Genomic DNA, 20,888 nt, shown 5'->3' with positions numbered 1-20,888 from the left:
CAGTTCTTCAGTATGTTTCATAAAGAATAAAATACTTTTTTCTTCAACTGTTCATTTGTTTGTTTATGCTGTGAAGTTATCAGACCATACAGCCTGCTGTTGATGTTGTTTCATGTGTTGCAGGTGTTGACATTGTTGGAAACACAAAGTATTTCCACTACGTGTTTCTCATCACATCCTTCTGTGTGATGAGGAACCAATCAGATCGTTGTGATGTTTGATCCTCCCACTTGATGGGATTAAAAATCAACTGAAGACACTTTGATGGTAACATTTTATGGTGGAACTCTCAGAAAATGTTTGTCACATTTTGTCTTCTGTTGATGATCAGAGTCGCAGGTAAGTATTTGTTGAAATTTCAGATTCAGCAAACACATCAAGTGATGATGAAAATTCTGTTTTGTATTTAATTCACTGACCAATTTTCTTTTTTCTTTCAGGCTCTTCAGATGATCAGATGTTTGATATAAAGTCTGTTGCTGCTCAACAAAATGTGACTTTGACATGTCCTCGTTCATTTGGGGTCAAGGATCTATTATTTTGGCTGAGAATCATTTCTGGTCACCAGCCTGAATTCTTGGGAGGAACATATGCCTTTGACTTAAATAAAGTTACTCAGACGACTCATTTCACAACCAAACAAGGACCTGGAACTTTCATTCTGCACATTAATCACACTCAGATCAATGATACTGGACTTTACTACTGCATACGGACCAGCAAGACTAACATGACCTTCTTGAGAGGAGTGCTTCTCAAAGTTAAAGGTAAAGTAAACTCATTTCATATTTAGATATGTAATCTTTCATATGTACTGACATAAATTCTAATTCTGTAATAACCAACTTAATTCCACAAATACGTGTATTCATATATATGTATGTATGTGTATGTGTATATATATATATATATATATATATATATATATATATATATATATATATATATATATGTATATGTATATATATATACTTTTCGAATCACTTTTTCTCAGTTTCATATTTACTTAAGGCTTAAGTATTGTTTTTAGATTTGTTTCTTACTTTGAGCTTGGTACTTCTGAGAACCCCAATCTTCCATCTCTGGCATCTTTCAAGCTCCTCCGTCTGCTGCGGTCCATCCAGGAGAGTCGGTGTCTCTGCAGTGTTCAGTCCTCTCTGACTCTGAGAAGAAAACATGTTCAGAAGATTACAGAGTTCACTGGTTCAGAGCAGGATCACATCAATCTCACCCCAGTTTCATTTATACTCATGGAGGCAAAGCAGAGTGTGGAAAGTCTTCACAGAAATGTTTCTATAGCTTCTCTAAGAAGGTCAGTGTCTCTGATGCTGGTACTTATTACTGTGCTGTGGCTGCATGTGGAGAGGTCATGTTTGGAAATGGAGCAAAACTGGACATTAGAGGTAAGATCAGTCATTAGTATTGAAAACTTATTTCATTCCACAGGTTTAGAACACAATGAAATGATGTTTATATTACTATAACTTTTTTTGTGTGTGTGTTTAGAATCCAAAGAGGAGGATTTGAAAAGAGCCAACACAGCCCTTTACAGTCTTGGTGCAGCTTTTGTTGCAAGTATGATTGTTTCAGTCTGTCTCATTTGGACGAATGAGAAAAAGGATTGTCACGACGTGAAGACGGTCGTCATGTACAGCAGAATGTCTAAAACTGCGAGCAAAACCAGCCAGCAGTGATCAGCAGGTCAAGTCACAGAATGACATTATTTTGAAGTAATCAAAGAAATCACATGTGTGGTCATAGAATTTGTACCTGTGTTTTCTCTTATAGGTGAAGCTTCATTGATCTATTCTGCACCAACCTTCAGCAGACGAAAAGTTACCAAAGCGGAAAGAGGAAACACACTCAGATCATAAAGAGAAGATACACATTGATGTGCTTTTACACCACTCAATCACAATTTACCAAAAATGAAAAAAATCAATTTGTCATGATGGTTTTTGATGCTATGTCTAAAAACAAAACAAAACAAAACAAAAAAATGCTCTGGAATTGCACTTGTAAATATTATCCCGCTTGTTGTGAATTATTGTGAATTTCAGATGTTCATGACAGTGTCTTCAACGTTATCTGACTATTTTTTATCTATAACAAGGTTTTTAGAACAACAACTTCTGCTGGATGAAACATTTCAATTCAGCATAAACTGATGTACACAACTAAAATTTACTTTTGTCACATTTTAGACTTCATTTTCATGCATACTGATTTTTTGTGAATTGTACCTTTGTTTATTTGTAAACATAAGCCTTCAGTGCATTGAAACACGACTGTTGCTGCTACATTTACTGAATGAGCCCAAATCAGCAGAAGGAGACGTACAGAGTGACTGAGACTCAAGATCAACCTGCTCAGAAGGAGAGGAAGCATGTTCAGGTGAAAGACTGCACAGGAATTTTAACGAGGATTTTAAGTTCAAGCAAAGTCATACACACACGTGCAGATGTGCATGCTCACACACAAACACAGTGGGTACAATAAGCAGAAGAAATAGATTAAACTGTTGCCCATATGTCATCATGAATTTGAACACCTCCCTTCATGTATTAGCAGCTACCATTAAACACCAGACATGAGATTAAAAAGAAAAGACGTCAGAAAGTGAGCAGGTTTATCAGTGTAGTCGTTCTTTCATGTAGAATTACTGCTGTTTCCCTGAATCGCTCTGAAAACAACCTCAATCTGAAAAGGCTGTACTTCCTGAAATGAAACCAGAGGGTGAGACAGGAAGAAAAAGAAAAAAAAACTCTGCAGTCATGTACTTGTTTAAAATCACAACCACAACGAAGGTCACTTTACTTAGTTTCAGGCACAAGCAAAAATGTGAAGAAAAGAACACATATAGCATAAAGAAGCAACAAATTTACACAGTTTGTATCCAACTCAAGGTTCAAAGGCAAAACTCATCATGTAAGCTGTTTTACTGGAGATCTTCCTGAGTGAAAATTAAACTGATATTGTCACAGAAAAGATTTTAGGAGTCATTGAAATGGTCTCTTACCAGAACCAAAAGTCACAAAAAGGTCACTCTGAATTTTATTTTTGTGTGCTGAGAAAATAAAATACCCATAATAAACCCATCAGCTTCATCAGGTACTCTGGCTGTGAGCACTGAGTTGTTTCGTGGATGTTGAGTTTAGTTTTAAAGTGTGTGTGTGTCGATTACTGCTTGAGATCTGAATGACTTGTTCAAGCAGCTCTGTGACAGTGACACACCAGGGGTCTATTTCACCAAGCAGATTGAAAAAAACTCTGAGGGAAATCCTGAACTCTGTGTTGATCTACTCTGAAAGGGAAAATGCTGGGTTTTCGGTTACACAACAGCTGATTTGAGTTGGATTACTCAACTTCAAGTAGTTTCACCTGGAGTTTAGCGTGTGCACAACAACTATAAAAAGCCAGCATTAATGGAGCACCGATTCGACGAGTCACCATGGAAACAGAGAAGCGGAGAGCGACATATGGAAGCTGGAACACATTTTTTGAAAAAAATGCAACACTGCTGCAGCAGCGAAAGAGAGGGAGATGCCGTGGCAGAAAATTGCTGCCCGTGTCAATGCGTAAGTTTAAATGTTGTCCTTTATATCAGAATATTATTGAATATTAAATATTATGACAGGGAAACTGTTTGAATGGTCACCAAGGTATTTCATTTAGATGTAATCCTGTGGGGAAGAAGCGCACATGGCAGAAGCTGGATGGTATTAATTAAAGATTAACTTAACAAGACAAAAGCAGAGAATCGAATGAGCGGAAACTCACATTGACGCCATGGAAAACAGACAACAAACAACTGAACAGATACTGAGACACGAGCTTAAAGTTCAGGCTCAACATGCAGAAAAGCAAATCGATCAGGAGGGAAGAGCGAGGAGAGACAATATCCTAATTTACAACATGCTGGAGGATGAAGAAAACAACTCAGTAGTGACATTTGTGGATAAACTCCAGAGACAAACTGGACATTCAGCCAGAAACTGAACTTCAAGAAAGAGCACACAGAGCATGAGCCCCAGCACCAACGACAGATAAATACAGATCAATTGTGGTCACATTGACTGCGAAATTGAACCAACTAAAAGAATACAATGAAGTGCAATGAATGCTGAAGGAGAAGCATCCCATCCCAGACCCTGTACTATGCCAGACTGCACATATTTTATGACGAAGCTTGACCACATGGTCAGTAAAGCTTCAAAAACCATGAAGGAATCAGGCTTCCTGGTGACCGTGATCCTCCCACCAGAGCATCCAGTCCAGCTTCTGAAGCGACGGGCATGACACACAGCAGGAGGAGAACAAGAGCACGATGGAGGACTGTCCAGCAGAAAAAACAGCCATCAGAGACAAGCTGCAGGTCTACAGAAGACAGTCCCTTGATGAAAAGTGAACAGTGTTTTGAAGAATGATCCATCATAACTTAGGTCTCTTGTTTTCTGGGTGTATTTTGAACATTTACTGTTTACTGTGGAATCTAATGTTCTATTGACTGTTTGTAGTGTTTTCAATCTGTTCTTTCTGTTGTGTTCCACCAGAGTCGACTCTCAGCAGACTTGTTTGAGCAGCAAAGTTCTCTTAAAGGGGTTGTATCATGCTTTTTAGCTAGTCCAAACCCTAGAAATGGCATTAACATGGTAATAGTTTATTTTTGGTGCTAAGGAAAAGTCATTTTGTGTGAAATAAAAGATTTTCTGGGGCTAATTCTGAAACCCGGAAGAGAAAACGCTCCCCGCCTCTCCCCCTGTGGACTTTGACTGACAGCGTACTTCAACCAATCAGCGCTTCAAAACAAATACGCTAGCTAGCTTTAGCTCTTTAGCTCTAGTTTCTCTACACACAAAGACACGCGAAAACGTCTTTTGCTGTGAGAAACTCACCAAGCGCAGACCCTTCACAGTCTTGCTTGATTGTTGCTTTCAGACGATGGTTAAAGTTTATATCCGTCATCGGAGTTAAAAAAAAAGCGGCCAAGCTGATTTTGGGGGGGGGGGGGGGGGGGGGGGGGGGGGGGGGGGGGGGGGCCCTCAGGGGAGCCATCTTTCCTTTCCTTTCCTTCAGTGTTAATGAAAAACAGAAGTCACATACTGTAAACCTACAAGAAATGCATCCAAAACATGAGAAACTACTGCAAATGGGATGGACAAAAGTTTAATTCTCCTCATGTCAAAGAGGGAAGTCACTATCCTAATCACTGATAAGATTGTTTTTAAACAGAGAAATGAACAAATGGTCGTGGAGGATGGAGTATCTTTGCTAAAAGGAATACTGAATCGGACAGAATTCCCCCGACTTAAAATTTATGCTCCACCATCTGGGAAAATTGCCCCCCCGCCCCCCAAAAAAATAAAAAAGAAAAAAAGAAAGAAAGAAATTGGTGTCATTATCAAACAAATGGGAGGAATCCTGATCAGTGGATTAGACATAAACATTCACCATAAACCGAAACTCAGTGTCTCAAATCAAAAACAACATTTATTTTAATGTGTAACAATGTTTTAATGATAGGTTTGTTGGAGCCTAGACTTTCCGTCAGGCCAACTCCACCCGGTTCTTTGATTCTATGCTTGGTATGAAAAATGCCAAAACAACTGACTTAAAGCGACACTAAGGAACTTTTCAACCTTAATAAAACATTTTAATATCTTTTGTGATGACACATCGACTTACAACGGGTTGAATGACCCCTCTGTCACGGGCTGAGGGCGTCAGTATTGCTTTCACTTGGACTAAGAAACTGTGAGGAGGGTGGTAGGAACCCAGCACACGGCATGCGTCACATTATGATCTAATATTGTTTAGCCACCATTAGATTCATTACCTCGTCGCTATCTGTCCTTCACACAGCCACTGGAAACAAATGTAGGCGAGTTCAGTCTGACAGCATGCCACCGGGAGCAGCATTTTACGACGTCACGCACTAGTCCTCATGGGAACTGTAGTATTCCTTTAGGCAAAACACTACCGCTTTTGTCCACTGGCGCCGCCAAAATCAACGGAAACTGAAAGTTCCTTAGTGTTACTTTAAGATTGTTACCATTTATTCTAAGTATAGCCAGATGTAATGTTCAGCGCTGGACTTTTACAGGGAAAGATACGCAGTATTTCGCCCCGAAAGGATGCTGATCGTTCATGAGACAGAGCATTTATTCCATGTCCTTCTGGGCTGGGCCTGCCCCGACAGATAGGCTGGACTTTGTTCGCAATTGGACAGTTTGGTGTTGATGTCAGCTGCCAACCAAGAGCTGACATCCTTATCGAGGATGTTTGGAACAATAGTGTGTGAGTGTTGATATCTCCGGAACATGCACGTATGTTTACACTTTAGCAGAATATCTTATAAACTTAGTGTACTTGTCTCAGGAACAAGTGTCACAACGGCCTGATGTACAGTTGATACAATTGTCCCATAGTAGTAGAGTTAATTAAAGTAGATACCTAACAGGTTCTCTTGTATGCTTAATACTTATTTTCAAAATTTCACATGTATCTGTTTTTATAATGATGCTTTTTTTTTTAAAGTTTTTTTTTAAAGTTAAATTTATTTGAGCTGATTCTACTTTTGGAAAAAAACTTTCGATTGAAAATAAAAAGTGACTTAATGCGTAAAACATAGCTGACAGCATACTGCAACTTTTTAACAGCAAGGGAAACAGTGAAAACACTTACGTTTGCATTGTCAGCATATAGTTGATAAATTCTTGATCATGCCCTGTGTATGTGGACAGAGAACATTAATTGATCCATCTCGGAGCTCTGGAACCATATCCAGCTGACTGTGGTCAAGGACAGGGTACACACTGGTCAGGACGCCAGTCCATCACAGGACAAACATGGAGAGACAAATGACCACACACTCACACCAATAAGTAATTTAAAGTCACAATGAACACCACTTGTATGTTTACGGACTGTGTTCTGGGAGTGGGTTTAAGGCCCTCCTTTGTTCTCAGGCTCTGGGTCTGGTGTTGAGTTGGAGTGGTGGTGAGAGAAGACAGACTCATTTAGTAAGTCCAAATAGTAGATAATTGGTTGCAAATGCACTTCATGCCATTATTTCACACTAGCAATGTCGTGGTATACCAGTATTGTCAATAATTGTGGTATTAAAAAATTAAATTTCAATATCGCGTTCAAAATGTGCATATGATAATATCGCATAGAGCAGGGGTGCTCACACTTTTTCAGTCCGCGAGCTACTTACAAAATGACCAAGTCAAAATGATCTATCAATGATCTTTGTATGTACAATGTATGTTGATGTACCTTGCATGAATGAGCCAACATTGCAAAACACACAAAATAATTAACTATTAACATTTTTTGGACTTACCTGAGTTCACTCTGATGACTTGCACTGAATTGAATAAGCCAGGGATGCATAGTCCGGACAGTAGCTGCTGACAGCCAGCCTCAAGCACACTTCCAAATGTTCATCAGTCATGGTGGAACGGTATTTGGACTTAATAATCTTCATGTAGGAAAAGGCTGACTCACATAAATAGGTGGAGCTGAATAATGCAGTCAAGGAGATAGCACATTTCCTCATGTTGGGGTACTTTTCCTCTGTGAGTAAGTTCCAGAACTGTTCATTTAGAATCATTTAGTTGCGTGTATTCTGCGTGTCCAGATACACGGAAATACTCCTTAATCTCCGGACAGAGCTCTCGAAATCTTTGGAGGAATTTTCCACGGCTAAGCCATCTCACGTCAGTATGTAGCAACAACTCAGAGTGGTCGCAGTCAGCCTTCTCCAGATGTGCACGGAATAACCGTCTTTGAAGAGATCTGGCTCGAATAGAACAGGTGATCTTCGTTGCCACATCCATGATCTCTTTCATGTTGAGCATTTTAGCGCATAACGCTTGTTGGTGGATTATGCAATGGTAATTCAAAAAGTCAGGGAACGCATTGTCCTGCCTGCACTTTGCAAAAAATCCATTCACACGTCCAACCATTGCGGGTGCTCCAAAATGCACATCTGGGCTGTGTCACTCACATCAGTAGATTCATCCAGCTGCAATGAGAAACACTCACAATCTCTGATGTCCTTCCACAATTGCCGCATTAAATCCTCAGCCATGGCTTCACAGCGATGTGTAACTGTATGTCTTGACAGCTGCAGAGCTTTGATTGAAGATAATATCTCTGCCTTATTTTTAAAGTCCCGGAACAATGAGTCAGCTGCTTCCACGAATGCCTCTTTTACCATCTCTCCATCTTGGAAGGACTTATTGTTTTTTACGATGGCGTGACTCACCCGGAACGATGCTTCGGTGGCGGCTTTCGCTTTTGAAGTATGTTGTGTGAAAAATGACTGCTGTCCGGACAACTGGGATTTTAGTTCCTTCACCTTTCTCTTTCTCAGCTCGCTTTTCGGCGGGAAGTCGGTGTCGTATTTTCCATGAACAGTCCAAAAATGCCGCTCCACATTTCCCTTCTTTGGTATTGCGATGGTAGACTGTGTCGTGGAATTTTATTTTAAAAAGTATCCTAGGCCAGTCACGGTGCAAAAAACCCCACAAACATATATTCCAGAAAAAACGTAAAATCCTCAAGTATATCCACTCTTGGTTCTTGAAGTCTTCCATCGTAGTTCTCCTCAGAAAAATCAGGCAGAGTCAGAGTCAGAATGCAAAAGGAGGACTTTATTCCACAAAAAACCCCCTGGCAGCCAGGTTGACCAAAAGAACTGACGCGCCGATCGCTCTCTGCTCCATCTATTTATACTATTTCTTGAGAGTTTGTTGCTTCTCAATTGATTCTTCGTCAAGACACAATTGTTCAAAACCATTCGTTGAGTCTTAGTTGAGTCTTCGTCAAGACACAATCACTCAAAACCATTCGTTGCTTCTCAGTTGACTCTTCCCCCCTCCCCACAAAGGTCAATGTTCGTGACCCCTTGGGAGGCCCTCTCAGCCTCCATCAAGTCTCCATCAAGTCTTCCCAAATGCCAGGTGTTGTGCAACAAATCATAGTGTCACATTTCTTGTCCAATGAGCCTCATTTACACCAGAGGGAGACAGAGAGACAATTGACCTGTAGTCTTAACTTTAGAAAAAACAAACTGTCCAGCTGCCAAGAGGCTGCCGTAAAAATGAAAAATGGCAGGCTGGCGAACAGAAAAAGGATACATCTCTTTTCTACGCCTGTGTCTACTAGCATACTATAACTCACAGAGACATGCATTACATGAACAATAGTAAATAACATAATATAATAAGCATGATGTAAAGAATATTATAAAATTATTCTACATTTTCCCCCCTTTGAGACGAACAAGTCTCATACTACACCACTACAACTAATCAACTACTTATTCATAGCAAACACAAGCATTTGTCTGTAAGCGTGTAACGGCAGTATTTAACTGCGGCACATCTTGCACCTTTTCAAAAAGGTTATGTGGTTTCAGTACACATGTATGAATATACTAAATCATCTACATAAAATGATTAATAGCATGATACATATTCCCATAAATGATCATACTAAGATTATATTACTAACTTAATACAGAGATTATAATACTAACGGTTAACCATCCACTATCAATCAATCTCCTGACTGAACCTTCCCCAACAGAGGGATACAAGCAGCAGTACACTACTCAGTGAAGCTTGGGGTATTATTGGATGCAGCGGGAACCGCTTCCTGCTGCCAGCGGAAATGCCGAAGAGCAAATCATCTTTTGCGAGTGGCAAGTATTGACGCACACAGCTATGTGGTGTATCTTCCAACACCTGACCATCTTTCACCATCTCTCGTACATCATTCAAAGGCATGGTGGCATGGTCCTCCCGAGTATAAACATAAACTTTCAGAAACCAGGATCCTACACGAGCATTGGTGTCGCTGTCGCTGACGTCACTGCCCTCAGATGATATTGGGTCATAGGTTGGGGAGAAAGGTGTCTCCCTGGGCTTCTCAGGGGTTCGGGGACCCATGTGTGTGATCAGCGCCCTTTGCTCCTGCGCTGGAGCACATCCCTGCATTGGCATGAAGGGAGGGGAGGTGAGGAGAGGGTCTCCTGTGAGCTGGTGACATAGGTTGGGAGGGGATGCTGGTAGTAGGTCCTCGGAGGCTGATAGCAGCTTAGATGTGGAGCCCAATACACGCCGGTGGACTCTCGTGGGCGAGGTCTGCTGGGTCCTGGTTGTAGATCCCCCACCGTCAGTTGCCATGGGACAGGCTCCAACTGGAAGACACTGTCCGACGTCCTCTCCCCTGTTTGGTCTTGAGTCATCGATGGTATGTTGTCCAACACGGGTGTATTCCCGTCAATATTGCTCTCCACCATGATTTTCCTATAAAGACAAATAACCCATTAAGCTTTCTTCTAATGGTATCCACCATCGGCACATTGTTACCTTTTTCCCTTTTTTTCTTCTTTCCATAAACATTTTCTTCTTTGTTTTCCATACTACCCCTATCTGGAGTTCTCCAGAAGTAGCTAGCACTCCACCTACTGTGGGGTGAGGTAGCATAGCAACCTTACGGTCGCAACAACCTATTGGTTGCGTTAAACTTTTTCATAATCTATATCTTAACGGTCCTTCTCCTGACTCTAAATCTCCAGAGCCTATTTGTTTCTAATTTAGTTGAATCCTCACTGAATCACTCCTTTGCCTTCTTGGTAACAAATCTCTACTCCTAGTTTCTTTGTTGCTTTGTTTGGAGATCAGTCTTTAAGATCTTATTTCTGTCTTGCTGCGCCTAATCTTAAGGGGAGGCGTCATCTTTTCCCTTCCTGTAGCTGCCTCTTCCCTGCCTGGAGGTATTACCTTCCCCTTCCAGCTCAGGTGGTGTCTGCTGATGCTTTGAGGGCAGTCTGCCAGCCCTGCAGCAGTAGTTTCAATAGAAACAAACAGTCTTACCCTCGATGTCCAGTGCAGTGCAACTTGGTCAGGACAACTTTGAATGGACCTCCTTGTCTCAGTTGGTTCCATTCCCTCTGAAACCTTTTATGTATACCCCCTCTCCAGGTCGCACTCATTCTAGAGATGGTGTGATTTCAGCCTCTCCATCTTCTTTAGCCCCTTTTACCTGTTGAAAAATCACCTTACAAATACAGGACAATTGTTGAACATAACTTCTCCAGCTGTTCACAAGATAGACCTTCCAAAAGCCCCTTCAAAAAAAGGTATAGGCATGGGTCTCCCTATGTATATTTCATGCAGTGTTAGATGGGTTAGTCTGTTAGTTTAGTTAGTTTGACAACACTTAGCAAAACATTCTTAGACATCTTAGTTTGTTCTCTCTGTTCGCTATAAACTTAATTCCCTTAGATTTCAAAATTCCATTTGCTCATTCAACTGTTCCCTGCAACTGTTGGTTATATACATCCAAACTTCTGCTGGATCCCAAGTATTTTCATAATACGTTTTATTACCTCCACCACAAAGTGGGATCCACTGTCTGAACTACATGTGTCAGGAAACTAAACCTTGGGAAAACTTCTCTACACAAAACTTTGCTACAGATCCACTGTCTGGTGCATAGTTTGGTACTTCTTCCACCCATCTGCTGAAACGACATATTACCACAAGAATATATCGCATGTATCCAATTCTTTGAGTCATATCTACAAAATCTATCATCAGATGACGAAATGGACCGTCTGGTGGAGGAATATGCGCAATGGGTGCCGAAAAAGATTTCCTTGTATTATACTGAGCACATACTTCACATTCATGCAGCACTCGATCAACTGTGGGTGCCAGAAATGGTGACCACCAAACATCTCTTAAGCGTCTTAACACTTCCACCCTTGCGCAATGGTCCTGACCATGCACATTCCTAACAGCACAACGTAGCAGAGACAGTGGCAAGACAAAATGTCCAGTACAACTCCTCCACAAACCCCGCTGCGGCCCATCCAGGGTGATCATGGCCCCACCCCGTTTAAGCCACACCGTTTTTTCCTGTGGGACTGCCTTGTCCTGTGCTGCTATAAGAGAAGACAGAGTAGTTAAGGGTTCACAATCAGCTGCAAACAGTATGGGGCACATACTTACCCCTGCTGCCTTTTTTTTCCTCTTCGTCAGCTAAACGAGTACCTTTAGCTATTAAGTTGTTTGGCTTTTGATGGGCAGAGCATTCAATCACTGTAACTGCCATCGAAAGGAACATTACTTGTAAGAGTTTGGCAATTTCATCTGCATGGGTAACCTAAAAGCCTTTATTTCTGCCAATTGGGCAGAGCATGGTTTTCTCAATTTAGTACTTTATAATTCCATAAAGGTGCCATGTGGCTTTAGTTCAATTATGGCAAAACCCACATGGTTGTCCATGGCATCCTTAAAACAAGATCCATCCATAATTAAAGTCACATCAGCCGTTACTGGTTGGTTGTATAAATCATCACATTCCCGCATAAAGTTGTCTGTTTCTTGTTTACAGTCATATTGGATACCCTCATCAGGAGTTACCATTTTAGTGGCAGGATTCACCGCGGCGCACTGCTGGATTGTGAGCTCAGGAGCATCAAGAATAACTTAATTACCTAGAACTGGTGTCGACTGCAGTTCCTTTTTTATTGGTCTGCAGCTTTTTTCAGTGCACGTAATGGAGCATTTTTTTTCCTTTCTTTTTTCTTTTTCCAGTATAGTCAATTATCCATGGATGGTTATATCCAGTCATCCCCAGAAAGGAAAGCATTTGTCCTACCGTTTGTGGCTGCGGAGCTTGAGTTATCGCCTCTATCTGATGGAACTATGTTCCTCTTTCCTATGTCATCTACATACTGCATTACTGTGCTCGCAACATCTATATGCTGTAAGTCTTAGGCTAGTATTCTATCATATACTGATGGACTTTCTACATAACCTTGTGGAAGTCGAGTATACGTATATTGTTGCTTCTGATATGTAAAAGCTAAAGGATACTGTGACTCCTTATCTATCGGCACACTGAAAAATGCAGATACCATTTAGTATCTGGTGGAACATTTGATGTGGATCAGGGACAACATATGTGGATCAGGGACAACGTATGTGGATCAGGGACAACGTAGTCTCAGCATCGACAATGGCATTGACAGCTTTTAAATCATGAACCAACCTATCATCTGTAGAATTGTTTTTTTCTTGATTGGAAGATTAGTGTGTTACATCTACTTTTTGTTTTAACTAGCACTCCCATTTCTACTAATCCTATTCATGGTTGGTTCAATGCCTTTGATTGCATGTTGCTTCAATGGGTATCAATTTCTGTTTGGCAGTGGATGGGTTTCACTGATTTGACTCTGCCCACATCAGTCTTATGTCTTGACCATACTTCCAGTGACACTTGTTGTAGAATTAGCTCTTCGTCTTCTTCGAGAGTTGAATGAAGTTCTCCATCTGTCAGATCCAGTAGATCAGGGTTGTTGGTTTTGTCCCCTCTGGTTGTTGGCACATCATAGTGCTTGATTCTTCCATTTCCTTGTCAGGGAAATCCACATACCCCTTCTGGTATGCACATTATGTTGGCTTGTAGTTGGCATAAAATTGTTGGCTCCATCCATCTTGAAAGATCATGGGGTTTTATGCCATCGGTCTTCAGTCAGGTCTACAGCATCAGGCATAGCTGTAGAGGCCTATACAAGATCCACAGATCCTATTGCAGCCACCGCAGATGAACTCATTGCAGCGTGGTTGGAATGTCATCTGTCTCCACTTTCTGCAGAGTCTCTTCTTCTCCAGCAGGTGTCTCTCCTCTGCCTGGCAGCTGGTTGTGTAGCCCCCCTTCTCATCCCACTTCTTGGAATTTGATAGGTGGGTGGAGCTATTAGGAGCTGTGGGCCTGTCTGGTGTCAGCTGTCTCCGCCCCCTCTCCAGCCAAATCCATTGCAGCATTCCTTGCTCTTGATTTACTGTCACAACTTGCTTGCTCTGTTCTCCAAGTTGCATTGCTGTCCATTTGTTTGTCAGTTCTTTACTCAGATCCTCTTCTCTTCTGTTGCTGAAATCTTCATCTTCATAATGCTTGATCTTTGATGCCATTTCGTCACAACATTTCTCATCAAAGACTCCTAGAGGCCATTTTGCCCCTTCGGGAGTTCTGTTGTTCTATTTTCTATACATTTTAGAATTTCTTTTTCAAATTTTGGGTGCTGTCATATTAGTACCTGTTCCTCCTGTTGTCCTCTTGATCCATTTTAAATCCCATGACTCTTTCCACACAGCTTCTGTGTCTGTGGGGGTAGTTTATATTAGTACAATAAATTATTTATTTATTTATTTTTCTTTATTTAGAACTGCTGTTCTCAATACTAGTTCTCTAATATAATCATTAGGGATGCTGCAGTTTTCGGTTTTGTACCAAACCCTTCTGTACGACATACATAGATCAATTCACCTATAAACCACAGTCTGTCGTTGCTTAATTAATTAATTTCTTACAGCTGGCCACCTACTTGCAGAACAGATCTCTATGTCTGTCTGCCTGCATAAATAAGCACTCTGCTAAAGAAATCCCCACCCTGCGAGTAGCTGTCCAATCACTGTCTCTTCCACACCCTCCTCCTGCCTATGTGTGAAATCTGAGCCAGAGGAGCAAGAGGAGCTCTCACCTACAGATCGCAAATCACCCGTTTCAGAAAGCCATGGCGAGTGGAGGAGTGGAGGAGAACGAGAAGGAAAAGTTTGTCAAGGCATTTGCAATTTTAAATTTGTGTATTTTTCTTCATGTAGTTACATTCAAAACTTCAAAAAAAAGAAAAAAGAAAATACATTTCGTTTAAAGTCTTTTCTCTCTCTTTTTTTTTTTCAGGATGCAAAAATACATACTGAAATAAAACCGTAAGCCTAAACTGAGATACTAACCAATCTGTGGAACCCTGTTACCCTTTCATGGAATGACTGATATCCAACCATGGATTTTACTGCCAATCCGTGCCGTAATGGATTACTTAGCAGCAAAGTAGCCCGTCTTGATGGTGCTTCACTTCAGCTGCGAAGATAACGCGTCCAACCCCCCTGCATTCCAGCGGCTCCTGATCCCCGTGTCCAGAGCACGTCGGGGAATTCCCCCTGTACTTGTTAGAATAACACATCTGGTCAAATACCACAGTTTTCTGAATTATTTCCTGCCGATTTTGCCACAATTCAACTTCAGTTTTCGTTTTTATATCTACATTCTATCCAATAATAAGTTATTTCATGCATCTCAATATCTCTCCTATGTTCTCAGGAGAGTAATAAATACTCCTTATCACTTCTGCCTCTACTCACTAGCAGTCACTCCCCCATGGTTGACTCTCAGCGTACTCTTTTACGCAGCCCTGTACTATAGGGTTCTAAATTCGATCTCTTAATTTCTGCCATCATCCCAATTACAATTTCCTATCTATAATTATCCATACCCGTCTCATAATAAAAACTGTAACGTCACAAAAGCTGCAGTATTTAAAATACTCTTAAGTCGTTTCGTTTGAAGGCAAACCTACTGTAAATTTTCCACCTTCTCAATTTAGTCAGTCTTCCTTTTCTGTCTATTTACACTATTTATATCATTTTGCTAAAATACCCTATGATTACATGCACATTTTATTTACATATGTACTTTTTTTGACCAAAGTTTCTGCTCCTTTTACCATCTGCTCTCCTTCAAACTCTCACATACAGTCTCATACGCACAGTCACCCCTTCTCCTTTCCTCACGTCTTTCTAACACTCACTTGCACATTTTTACACACTCTTACTTAGACATAGACACAATTACCTCCTCCGCGTCAGAAGGCTTTTTGTTTTACAACCACCCTTTCAGCCCCAAAATTCGCTTTGACGGTCCAGCTCACAGCTGAGCCGACAAATTGACCTTTGGCGGTAACCGCAGTTGGGACGGATCCATCCGTGCTTGACCCTCTCCTGGAGTCTCTTGTGTACACTTTCTCTCCTCTCCTGGGAGAAGGCTGACTGGTTTACAACCTACGCTTCAGACCCAGAGTTCACTTTGACAGCCCAGTCTCTCCGCTGAGTCAACAAATTAACCTCTCATAGGTTGGACCGGCCGTCCGTAAGGGACCCACTCCTGTTTTACACTCTCTCCCCTCTTCTGGGAGGATTATTTAAGGCAGAGATTACCCATTCAGCCCTAAGGTTAAATTACACAGAAACAACACACTCACATCCAGAATAGTATAGAGCGCTATTTGCTTAGAACAACCTCGGCAACCATTTAGACATAAAAATTATGAGTAATTGTTACCTTAATTATTTCCAAATAAACCCTTATTTAACTGCAAAATTCTCTTTTAATACAGATCACTAGGAATTTAAACTACTTAAATTTCAGACTTATCTAAACTTTACTTTAATTGAGCAAATAATGTGTGTTAAACATAGCGTTTTGTATTTAATATTCAAACAAGCAAATTTGCATGCATTTTACTCCATGTAAAATTTAGAACATTATTGATTTACAGTTGTTCCTGTCTAACAAACCCTTAGCGGTATCCGCATCTCCACACTGGCGCCTACTCCTGTCTTAGGAGAATTATCCTTAAGCGGCTCCCACTCTTATACTTAGCCGACCCTTCTCTAGCCGCGGTGTCGCTTCCTCCTCAGAAGTTAAGACACATAGCAGCCTGAAGACAGTCCGCGCATGCAAGCGGCCCCTTTTTACCCTTAGCAAGCAGACTCTTTCTGCACCATGGTCGTTACTCTTATGCAATTTGGTCGTTTTTTGCATTCTGACTCCGAACTCCCCCTCTGAATTTCTTTTAAATCAAATTGTCATTTTTATCTTTAAAAATCACTTTTTAACTTTAACTAGGTTCTTTTGGATTAATTTAATCCGGTTTTAGATTTCACCTGGGCAGAGACCTGACATCGAGCACAGAAAAAATTTAGACGCAGAATAAATTAATCTGCTTACCTCCAATTGTTGTGGCCACAGTGTGCTGAATCAGTCCTCCTCCACAGATAAAAATCAATCTCCGGTTACTCCTCCTGGCTGGAGCTCGCCAATAATATGTCGTGGAATTTTATTTTGAAAAGTATCCTAGGCCAGTCACGGTGCAAAAAACCCCACAAACATATATTCCAGAAAAAACGTAAAATCCTCAAGTATATCCACTCTTGGTTCTTGAAGTCTTCCATCGTAGTTCTCCTCAGAAAAATCAGGCAGAGTCAGAGTCAGAATGCAAAAGGAGGACTTTATTCCACAAAAAACCTCCTGGCAGCCAGGTTGACCAAAAGAACTGACGCGCCGATCGCTCTCTGCTCCATCTATTTATACTATTTCTTGAGAGTTTGTTGCTTATCAATTGATTCTTCGTCAAGACACAATTGTTCAAAACCATTCGTTGAGTCTTAGTTGAGTCTTCGTCAAGACACAATCACTCAAAACCATTCGTTGCTTCTCAGTTGACTCTTCCCCCCTCCCCACAAAGGTCAATGTTCGTGACCCCTTGGGAGGCCCTCTCAGCCTCCATCAAGTCTCCATCAAGTCTTCCCAAATGCCAGGTGTTGTGCAACAAATCATAGTGTCACATTTCTTGTCCAATGAGCCTCATTTACACCAGAGGGAGACAGAGAGACAATTGACCTGTAGTCTTAACTTTAGAAAAAACAAACTGTCCAGCTGCCAAGAGGCTGCCGTAAAAATGAAAAATGGCAGGCTGGCGAACAGATAAAGGATACATCTCTTTTCTACGCCTGTGTCTATTAGCATACTATAACTCACAGAGACATGCATTACATGAACAATAGTAAATAACATAATATAATAAGCATGATGTAAAGAATATTATAAAATTATTCTACAACTGGCAGATGAGGCAAATGCACTTCGAAAATGACATTGTGAAAAAAAAGTCCTCCTCCCATTCCGTGTGAAAGTGATATGTTTTTGTCTTCTTACTTGGTCCCGCTCCCTCATTCATTTTGATATCCTGAAGCTTTAGAAATGACTTCAAATCGGAGATAATTCGCTGACTAGCTTAGCATTTAGCACCATGGTTTGCGCATGCGTGGTGTCGTAAAGGGCAAACCAGTTGTCATCTGACTGGTTACCCTGTATGTTAATCAAGTAATGGGATTGATGATAGGCTGACATCGTAAGTTCTGCTGCACTTAGCACCGTTGTTTGCACTTGATTGGTCACCTGAATGTCAAATTCAGTTGTCATCTAACTGGCTGCCCAGTATATCAATCAACTGACGGGATGAATGATAGGCTGATATTTTTTAATGTCACGCCACGATCGATCAGTACTACCTCCGCAATCGACTGGTAGATCGCGATCGACTGGTAGATTGCGATCGACGTAATGAGCACCCCTGGCATAGAGGATCTAGTGCCACTTGAAACGTGTTGAAGTGTATTTTCAAAATCCGTTCCTGTTCTTCCGTCCTGCTTCATCTCCCTCCTGCAGTTAGCGAACGTCACGAGTGAACTAAACATGTCGGCCGTGGCCGACAACGACAGCGAGGCACTCTGTCCTAACCCAAATAAAGTGTGTTTAGCAACACTGACTGCACATTGATGCAAGCCGGGTAGTAGTGGGGCCCAATTAGGTAGGTTCCAGACGTGTCATTGTAATGTGTCCGGGGGTTTCAAGTTGTGTCGCTGATATCCGCCGTCTTCTCCACCGGCCCCCTTCTAGCAACTAACTGGTGAGTACTCGGAAAGGGCCCCATGCGAAGGATTTTCGACGCGTTGTCGTTGCAGCGTCTAGTGTAGCACCTTAAATTTGTCATTGAAATTGACTGATGTCAGCCATTCCTCGGGGCCCCTGTCAGCTCGGGGCCCTAGCCAGTAGCGGCGCCTCTGGCTGGAGAGAAGCAGCTGCTGCGCTCATTCCGCCTTGGATTTAAACAAACAAACAAAAATTCTCGGCAGTGTGGTGGTGGTACAGGATTTCACCCCAACAGGGCCCGTGGGTTTTCATAACCCACCAACCCTACGTAAATTACGCCTCTGCTGTGGATCCTCTGTTAATCAGATTCAGTATATCAAAACTACACTTTTGGTATGCAGTTGGACAGTTACTGTTCTCATATTTTTTCAACACCTCATTTGACAGGTATTCTGAATGTAATTCATCTGGGAAAAGAGAGAAAACAAACAAAAATAAAATTGAAGATTAATCTGAATGTTTGTACCCTTTATTAGTTAAATAAATCAAAATAAATATCATGATAATATCGTTGTCATGATATTTTTTGCCAATGATAATCGTGAAGAGAAATGTTGATATCGTGACAGCCCTATTTCACACCCATGATTTCAAATGGCTAAACAAGGGAACTAAAAGTCAGAAGATACTTAGATAAACCTGTTCTTAGTTTGTTGCTTTATTTCTAAATTGTTTGATACTATTTGATCACTCAGCTCGTAATTGGTGGTGCTTCCTCAGGAGAGCTGAGAGAGTTGAAGTTTTTAACATCTGTCGGCTTGGCCTCACTCACTCTCCATTGTCCGGGGCTGTTTAGACCGTATGAGTAGTTGTCATCTGTGTTTTTGTTTTCTCTTAATTAATTTTGTGTTTTTTAATCATGTATACTCACGACAACCATGTTCTTGGGGCAAATCGTCATTTCTTGTTTTCCAAACTTGGAAGTTGCACAAAACCTTGAAGAAGTCAGTGTGAGCATTTTTTAAACTCATCCACCTCCTCCACAAGACTGAAAAGCAAAAATCACCATTCCATGTAAACATTTGATTCTGTTCATGCACTGCCACCAGGGATCCATCAACATCTCTTTGTGTTTGAAGTTCGTGAATTTTGCAAACATAAAACCGTACAGTCTGCTGTCGATGCTGTTTCATGTGGTAAGATCGTTTTTACAACAGAACATTTCCATTGTGTGACTATCATCACATCCTTCAGTGACGACAAACCAATCAGGTTGTTCTGACGTTAAACACTCCCACTTCAAGAGAGTATAAAAGAAGAGGAGACACTCATTGAACCAGTCAGTGGAGGATTTCTCAGAAAATGTTTGTCATATTTAGTTTTCTGTTGATGATCGCAGTGGGCTGTAAGTATTTCTAGAAAACTGAATCAGCGAACATACATTGAATGATAATGTCATATTTCCATTTTTTGATTTAATGAACAAATTTCTTTCTTTCAGGTTGTTCAACTGATCAGAACTTTGAGATAAAATCTGTTGCTCCTCAGCAAAATGTGACTTTTACGTGTCCTCTTACGTTTGATTACCAAGAAAAGGTGTATTGGATCAGAATCATTTCTGGTCACCAGCCTGAATTCTTGGGAGGAACAATTGGCTATGATTCAAGTGAAGTTAATCAAACTCCTCATTTTACAACCAAACAAGAACTCAGAAATTTTATTCTGAACATTCATCAAACTCAGAAGACTGACACTGGACTTTACTACTGCATCCAGACCACCGTCTTGACTGACATGATCTTTTTGAGAGGAGTGCTTCTCACAGTTCAAGGTAAAGTGAACTTCTGCTTCTTTGTCTTCAGTATTTTACACAATATCTTTTTCCATTTCCATGATGAATAAATTTAAACACACATGAAAATTCAGGGCTGTCAAACATGTCAAAGGTCAGATAGAACTGGGTAAACTTCAGATTGGAGATTATAGAGAGTATTTACAGGAGCAACAAGCGTAGAGGATGATCTCTGAGAGATCTCAAACCACATAATCTCTTGATTAAGTTTATTTTTTCCGTTTATGTGTTTCCCCGCCTATTTCTCACTTTCGTATTTACTGACTTTGTTACTTAAAACTTTATCAGAAATGGTCTTGTAGATTTACCTTGTGTCCTCCAGGACCCCAATCTCCCATCTCTGACATCATTCAAGCTCCTCCGTCTGCTGCGGTCCGTCCAGGAGAGTCGGTGTCTCTGCAGTGTTCGGTCCTCTCTGACTCTGAGAAGAAAACATGTTCAGAAGATTACAGAGTTC

The 20,888-nt window shown here is 41.0% G+C and overlaps 1 protein-coding gene across 2 annotated transcripts in view; it reads left to right on the top strand.

The window, feature by feature from the left end:
- Positions 1-286: 286 nt before the first annotated feature.
- LOC115406914 (uncharacterized) overlaps positions 287-20,888 on the top strand; it is a 110,793-nt gene continuing 90,191 nt past the window's right edge. The window contains exons 1-5 of one of the 2 annotated variants that reach the window (XM_030117225.1): positions 287-339; positions 441-767; positions 1,098-1,403; positions 1,507-1,701; positions 1,789-3,092. In XM_030117225.1, coding sequence (XP_029973085.1) covers positions 297-339; positions 441-767; positions 1,098-1,403; positions 1,507-1,694 — 864 coding nt within the window. In that variant the 5' untranslated portion in view covers positions 287-296 and the 3' untranslated portion in view covers positions 1,695-1,701; positions 1,789-3,092. Of the gene's footprint in view, positions 340-440; positions 768-1,097; positions 1,404-1,506; positions 1,702-1,788; positions 3,093-20,888 lie in introns of those variants that run through there. The other variant, XM_030117193.1, reaches the window with a different exon arrangement.

This window comes from Salarias fasciatus, chromosome 2 (assembly GCF_902148845.1).
Source record: "Salarias fasciatus chromosome 2, fSalaFa1.1, whole genome shotgun sequence".
Lineage (NCBI taxonomy): Eukaryota > Metazoa > Chordata > Actinopteri > Blenniiformes > Blenniidae > Salarias > Salarias fasciatus.
Note: the sequence above shows the minus strand (reverse complement) of the source record. Positions and strands in the feature narration are given on the sequence as shown.